At 37.8% G+C, this 7,885-nt stretch overlaps 1 protein-coding gene across 47 annotated transcripts in view; it reads right to left on the bottom strand.

Annotated features, from left to right (window-relative positions):
- Nucleotides 1–5,251: 5,251 nt before the first annotated feature.
- Nucleotides 5,252–7,885, bottom strand: part of LOC105486221 (calcium/calmodulin dependent protein kinase II delta) — a 310,220-nt gene continuing 307,586 nt past the window's right edge. For all 47 annotated transcript variants that reach the window (XM_071093114.1, XM_071093115.1, XM_024794219.2 and 44 more), the window contains one exon: nucleotides 5,252–7,369. Coding sequence is in view for 14 of the 47 variants with exons in the window: in XM_024794226.2 (XP_024649994.1) it covers nucleotides 7,366–7,369 (4 nt within the window). In the remaining 33 variants the exon portion in view is untranslated. The remainder of the gene's footprint in view (nucleotides 7,370–7,885) is intronic.

The following is a 7,885-nucleotide window of genomic DNA, read 5'->3' as shown; positions in this document are numbered from 1 at the left end:
AGGGCAGAGCTAAGAAATGGAAAGAACCTGGGTCGTTTTTTTTATGTTTTTGAAGTTACTGAAATAAACAGCCAGAGCTGACTCATCTGTCTCTTGTGGAAGTAATGTATTTTCCTTATTATTTAAGGTGTTTGAAATCTAGTTTCTGTTCCTTGCAGCTTAATAAATTCTAAATGTGTGCAATGATGGCTAAAAGTTCTTTAGCTACAGTAGAGTTGTTCTTTTCTTTTTCAGTTGATTACGATGTAAGCAATTTACAGCTCTTGGAATTACTCTGAAGCAAATCATGTATGTGCTGGGAGCCTCAGGTTTTTCAACTGTAAAGCAAGAGAGCAATTCATTTATTCAGCTACAAATATTAATTAAGCACCTACTATGTTCCAGATACTTCTAGGAGTTGGGAATACATGAGTGAACAAAAGGGATAAAAATCCCTGCTCTCGCTGTGTAATTTAGTAGAGGAGACAACTGATAAATAACATGAATAAAATGAGGAAAGCAGTATGTTAAATAGTAACTACCAAGCAGAAGAAAATCAGAGAAGGAAGATATAAAGTGCCGGTGGGGGAGGGAGTTTGAATCTTAGATAGGATTATCAGTGAAGGCTTGACCAAGAAGGTGACTTTATTTTGTAACGAAATAAGAAAGTGAAGGAGCCAGCCTCTTGCCTCTTGCCTTTACGAGGAGGAGTGTGTCTAGCACAGTAAACAGCAAGTGTAAAGGTCACAAGATGGGAGCATCGCTGGTACGTTCACAGAAGAGGAAGGGGAGAAAGTCATAGAGAGAGGGGCATCAGGCAAGACTCACTTTGTCTCTTACTTTGAGTGAAAGCAGAAACTACCAGATGATTTTTAGCAGAGAAGTAATATGTTTTGACATATTTTAACAAGTTCATTCTGGCTGCTGCATAGAGAATAGACAAAGAACAGAAGCCAAGAAACTGTTAGGAGGACATTTCAGTAATATAGAAAACAGGATGATGATTTGATTCAAGGGAGGTAGCAGACAGTATTGTGAGAAGTGGTCACATTCTGGTTATGTTTTGAAGGGATTTCAAATAGAAAGAGAGGAATTAAGAATGGTACCAAAATTTCTGGTCTGATCAATGGAAGAACTGAGTTACCCATCCTTGAGATATGGAAAGAGTTATAAGAGAGGGTTTTGGTACAGACTATCAGGCACTCAGTTTATGATATGTTAATTTGGCATGCCTATTAGATGTATAATGTAGATTTCCAATAGGCAGCTGAATCTATATGTTTGGAGTTTAGGGGAGTGATCTAAACTGGAGATGTATGTTTGAGAATCACTAATATAATCTGAAGCCATTGAGATTAGATGCAATTACCCTGGGAGAGAATGAAGATGAGTTCCAAAATTTAAAAGTCAAGCTGGACATGGTGGCATGTGCCTATAGTCCCAGCTACTCAGGAAGCTGAGGTAGAAGGGTCACTGGAGCCCAGTTCAAGGCTAGCCGAAGCAACACAGCAAGACTTTGTCTCAAAAACAGACAGAAAAAAAAAAAATAACGAAAACAAAAAGTCTTCCAAATGTAAAAGTCAGGTTGATGAAAAAGGACCAGTCGGAGACTGGGAAGGAGCATCTATAAAGCTGGGAGGAAAATCAGGCAAATGTATTGTTTGAACAACAAGAGAAGAATGTTTAAAGACTGACAGAATGAACAACTGTGTCAAATGCTGCTGAGAGATGAAGTAAAAATGAGGACAGAAAATGGATCCTTGGATTTAACAACATGGTAGTCATTGATGACTTAGAGAACTGTTTTGTGGAGAGGTAAGGGTAACTGGAGTGGGTTTAAGAGAGAATGGGAGGAGAGAAATTTCAGACAGCAATTTAGGCAAGACTTTCAATGAATCTAGCTATAAAGAAATGGGGCACTGGTGGATACATCTAGTATGGAGGAAATGATTTATATTGACAAGATGAGGTAAGGAGAGTTGCTACCTGTGAGCAGAGCTGGTGGCTTTGTCAGGTGCATGACCTATTTACGAACAGCAATAAAAGAGATAGCAGGGTGCATGCACAGAGTTGCAGAGATTACTTCATTTCTTGCAGTGAAATAAGGAGCAAGGTCCTCACCTGAGTGAGGATGGGGAAGAAATGTTGGAGGTGGGAAAAGAAAATGAAGTCTGAAATAGTAGACAGAAGACTGGAAGAGAGAATGGATTAGGGACATATGATTTTTGGGCAGTCTCTGGGGTTTACTTGAAGGAGGTGAATAGCCAAGAATACATAACAAGACCTGTCAGCACAGGGGCACGTTTTTCAAGCTACATTCAGCCGCAGAATTATGAGGATGGCCCAAGTAGATAAGAGGATGTATCCATGGTTGTGGGTTTCCAAGGGTGTGAGAAAGTCCAAGGAGCAAGTGAGTTAGGTTCTACTAGCCTTGTAAAGAGCTAACTTAGATTAAGCCCAGATTACATTATGGGCTAGCAATTGAGTCAGGCCATAGCACAAATCATAATATCCCAAAGCAGTTTCTAAACATCTGGTTGCAGATAGAAAATTACTAGAATTTGTATAAGTATTTCACAATTTGTCTTGGTCCTGCCTAGAGACTCAGCAATAAAAATTACCCAACAGTTCTTGGCCATTGAAGACTTTGAAACTAGGACAAAATAAACTCATTTTACTGTAAAATAGCTGCAGATCTTCCTATAATAAATTAAATAGTACCACAGAAAAACTTTGTGCTTTGTGGTTTTGTGTGTGTGTGTGTGTGTGTGTGTGTGTGTGTGTGTGTGGACCTCGATTTTCTTCTTAAAATGAAATAGAAAATAATGACAAGCATTTTAGTAGCAGAGGTCTGGCAATAAGACAGCTGCCTAAGTAGTATGGTTTTAGGGATGCTGAGAACAATCCCTCTACAAACCAATGCCATACCTGTTCACTGGGGCCTGAGGTGCCAACAGAGGTGCCCTTTGGCTTTAAGAAAGGGGTCAAAGCTGGCTGGGCGCGGTGGCTCACGCCTGTAATCCCAGCACTTGGTAGGCCGAGCAGGCGGATCACTTGAGCTCAGGAGTTCGAGACCAGCCTGGCCAACATGGCAAAGCCCTATCTCTAATAAAAATACAAAAATTAGCTGGGTGTGGTGGCATGCACCTGTAATCTCAGCTACTCAGAAGGCTGAGGCGTGAGCCTTGAACCCAAGAGGAGGAGGTTGCACTGAGCTAAGTTCGTGCCACTGCACTCCAGCTTGGTGACAGAATGAGACTGTCTCAAAAAACAAACAAACAAAAAAGAAAAAAGAAAAAAAAAAAAAAAGAAACAGGTCGAAGTCTTCAGTGTCCAAGCAGCCAGCAGCAAACTCATGGGGCAGGCATGAAGCATGTGTGTGCCTGGTGGGGATGGGGGAGTGCTTGCTCCCCTCTAAAAGAGGCAGCAGCTTCACTGACTGTTGCTGTAGTGAACACAGAACCAGTGGGGCAGACCTTATACTTTTTCAAATTATTTAAGCCATAAATCATGACTTTTACATGACATATCCAATTTTTAAATGTTGGTGACATTTTAAAAAAACAAAAAAAAAACTTGTTACGGACAAACAAGAATTCTTTTTTTCTGTTGTAAAACAGCAAAAGCCTAAATGCAAATCCTTCTGGAGTACAATTACTGCTTAATCTGTTATCAACTTTTCCTATTCCAGTCTGCAGGAGAACATTCCGGCTCTCTTCTGAGAATTGGTTTTGTCTGAGAGAAAAGCAGGAATGCTGTAATTGCTTCGTGCTGCTTTCTCAGGTCAGGGTGGTTTATGACAGCTATTGTTCAGCTCATGGACACACGGTCTAGTATGCTATCTTCACTGCAATCATTTTGTACATTCTCACCTTTAAAAAATCTGATAAAGAGACCACAGAGCCATGAAAGGTTCATAGAAGTCAGTAGGATTTTATTCAATGAAATCACTCGAAAGCTGTGTCATCTATGTTTACCCTTAAATTATAATTCTTCTTACACAAAAATTTGAAATTTGGGTTAAGATTAATATTCCTTGAAAATTTCCTTAGAACATACTGATTTACTACTACATTTCATTTTTCTTACATTCAGCTAGATGACCACTTCATTTGGTGTCTCTCAGTATCCTGCTGAGACATTTGAGTCCGAATATATCCTCAGCAGTAACAGTAAACCTACATAAAGAGGGCAGCCCAACAGCAAAACAAGAGTTGTATACCCTCGTGAGTAAAGACTAATAACAATAGGAATATTAATATCAGTGATCAGAATAGTTATACTGCTACCATTTAATTTCTATCAAATATCATTCTAGTCACTCTGTACCCATTAATTCTCACAATATCTTTATTAAATTGGTATGTTTATTCTCATTTTACAACTATGGAAACTGAGGTTCAGAGGGAAGAGGTAACTTGCTCAGAGCATCAAGACAATGGTGAGAGAACCCATCATTAAATCCAGGACCATCTGAGTACACTTTGAGGCTTCTGTTATCAAAAGGGGTTGGCCTCAATTCAACAACTATTTGTCAACGATATCTCCATTCCTGGCCCTGGTTTGGGTTTAGGAATGCAATGATGAATACACAGTCCTTGCCTACAGCGACATTATACTGCAGTAGAGGAAACACAAATAGAAATATATTTTCAAAACAATGTGGTTGGCAGGAGAGGTAAATACAATCTATTATGCAAGTATTGAGAGGGAAGGCAAGCCCAGAATAGGGCCTAGGACGGTTTGCTGTGGAGCATGATGCTCTACACTGAATCTTAGGAAAGAGTAAGAAGTAGTGGAAGACTATTTATTCTAGGTAAGAAACATAAACATGAACAGCATAAACAGGCATGTGAGCAAGTGGATGTTTTTAGCAAATCAAAAGAAGCTGAGCATCCACGTATGCTCTAGTTCAAGTTGAGAAGTAGCAGGAGCTGGGGTGCTTGCCTATATCCCAGAGATGATAACACCAAAGCGTTACAAGGTCAGGTTTGTGTTTAAAAAAAAGCAGCCATGTGAAGGCTGGATTGGAGGGTATAGTATAGAGAAGCTTTTAGGAGTCTTAGTTGTTAACTATGTTGTTCTCAGCAACAATTTCCCAGAAGAGACCATTGTTTTGCTCATAGAGAACTATTAACTTGCCATTCCCACCAAGTGCAAATTGTCATGTACTGAATGAGGACAGAGCAGGATACACTGCCCTTGACACTGGCCAGCACCATGCAGACATAAATACAGTAGCTCTTCTGAAGAAATAAAGATGGACGCACTGTCAGCAGAAATCACAAATTTATTAACTCTTAAATATATCAATCAGTCATTTACCATTATGGCAAGAAATATATACAGTGTCCCATGGTAAACTGCAGTGTTTCAAAATGATAGAAGATAATAAATGTGTAGTTCATTTGTGGTGGAGAGAACAAATCACAATTTCCTCACATCTTAGTGCGGAAGACAAACTTGATCTACAGTAATACTTCAACACCACATGCTAAAAGTGTAAAAAAAAACACTCTACACCTATTTTTTTCTTTAAATACATGTATGCCACGTATAGCTGCTTCACAAAAGGGTAAAAGAAATTAAAAAGGGAAAAATGAGGCCATTATTTTTTTCACAGATCTCATTGGCAGGTTAACATGGCTCAATATATTGACTGTATATATTTATTTTAAATATATATTGTTTTAAATTGTGTAATAATTATCAGAAAAGCTTCAACCCATCTACCATACATCCACTAGCAATAATATCTAAGATGATTAGTAATCAACACAGAAAGGTGAGATGAGAGAAAAGACGAAGGGTTGTTTTTGCTGCTTTGTTTTCCTTTTTTGCTTCTGCTTTAAAAACAGGCTTCTGAGGACTGTGAATTACTACCGTTAAAATAACAATGATGGAGATTCCATGCACTGTAAAGCATTTCAGAGAAGAGAACAAAAAAATCACAGGAATTCAATCAACAAAGGAAAAATGAGAAGCACAAAGAAAACCTAGGACATTTCCCTTTTTGTTTTAAACTGGAAAATCCTAACTCCTTGGAGGAAGATAACGATACTCTGATTCAAGAGAGAAGCTAAAAAACACAAGTCACAAAGATCAAGTTCAAAACACGTATGAGAATGGCAAACATTTGTAAGCCTCTCTAACGCTAGAAAACTAGCTAGTGATGATGCAGAAGTGACCCTTTCATTCCCCAAGGCGGAGGTGAGTGCGTTTGCATAACACCCCCTCTGCTATCAACTTGGTATCCTCCTGGCAACTGTCCCAATCAGTAAGACATTGCAGTCACAGGAGGAACTTGCTTTTATCCTAAGTTTAAACCATTCAAATACCTCCAACATAGTTAGGATACCTAAGTCCAAAGTAGAGCTTAAGCAGAATTATAAACCTTTAAAATCTTGACAACATTTTTGTGGGCCCTGAAGATGATCAAAAGTGCTAGTTAAGCCACCTTCAAAAGGCTTTTATTTCCTTTTTACCTTCATTATGCAAATTTCACTTTTTTTCTTTTCTCACACACTACTAGCCGGCCTCCTCAAAAAAGGAAAAAGGAAGAAAGTAAGAAAAGAATGGAACAAAAGAAAAATAAAAAAGGAAGCAAACGAAAGGAACAAAGAAACAGGATAAAGAAAAGAGATCACAGATTCGAGAAAGAAAAACAATTCAATTCAGCAAATTCACCAAAACAATGTGAATATATCCTAAAGTGATTAAACTCAGAAATGATGTGAATTTTTCCAGTTTACACAGTTTGACCAAAAAGAGCATGGCTTTATGTGGTAGCAAACCAACTGATTCTTGCTTCTACTTTCATAAGTGATTTTGCCCACATATCAACCCACTTTAATTGCTAATCAGCAAAACTTCCCATGAAAAATCATCCATTTTAACCAGGATCACACCAGGAAACTGAAGGTATATTTTTTTACCTTAAAAAAAACAAAAACAAAAACAAAAAAACCCAAAAAAACCAAACAAGCCAAAACAGATTAACAGCAAAGAGTTCTAAAAAATTTACATTTCTCTTATAAACTGTCATTCAGAGAACAATAGTTCTTAAGTCTGTTAAATCTTGGCATTAACAGAGAAACTTGATGAAGAGTTGTACTTGGAATATTGTGGATTTTTTCTTTTTGTCTAATCTCCCCCTATTGTTTTGCCAACAGTAATTTAAGTTTGCACGGAACATCCCCGTAGTTGAAGTGTAAACAATGTATAGGAAGGAATATATGATAAGATGATGCATCACATATGCATTACATGTAGGACCTTCACAACTTCATGCACTCAGAAACATGCATGAAGAGGAGGAGAGGACGGCCCAGGGTCACCATCCAGGTGCCTTGAGAACAGAGAATGCAGAAGTGGCACTGTTGATATTTAGCTGAAAGGAGAAAGGGGGAGGAAGAAATAAATTATATTGTTTTACAAAATATCATCAAATTGCTTTGCCATAGATTTGACTATGCTACAGTTTTATAACTTGGCTAACAAATAGATTGAGAACACTATGTATAAGAGATGTTTGCTTGTGATCATTACAGGAAGAAACACACAATGTTACACAAAGACAGTATTAAAATAGAAAATGAGTATTAATTATTTTTTCACACAAAGCTAAGCTAAAAATAAAGAGACAGGGACCCAGGCTTCAGTCACGTTATTAAATCTAAGTATACATCTTAAGCATTCCTGTTTACTGGACAAATTAGTAAATGAATATAATCTTTTTGCTGAAATAGACTTAAAATTCAAGTTCATCCTTAGTTTTTGTTATTATTATTAGATTCCTTGGGAAATTAAACCTAGATGTCAATTTAACAAGGAATATAGTCTCAAAAGTAGAGAGAACATGATTACTCTCTTTAATTGGAGCTCTCCTTTGCTGAAAGCAACAGCT

Source organism: Macaca nemestrina, chromosome 3 (assembly GCF_043159975.1).
Source record: "Macaca nemestrina isolate mMacNem1 chromosome 3, mMacNem.hap1, whole genome shotgun sequence".
NCBI lineage: Eukaryota > Metazoa > Chordata > Mammalia > Primates > Cercopithecidae > Macaca > Macaca nemestrina.
Note: the sequence above shows the minus strand (reverse complement) of the source record. Positions and strands in the feature narration are given on the sequence as shown.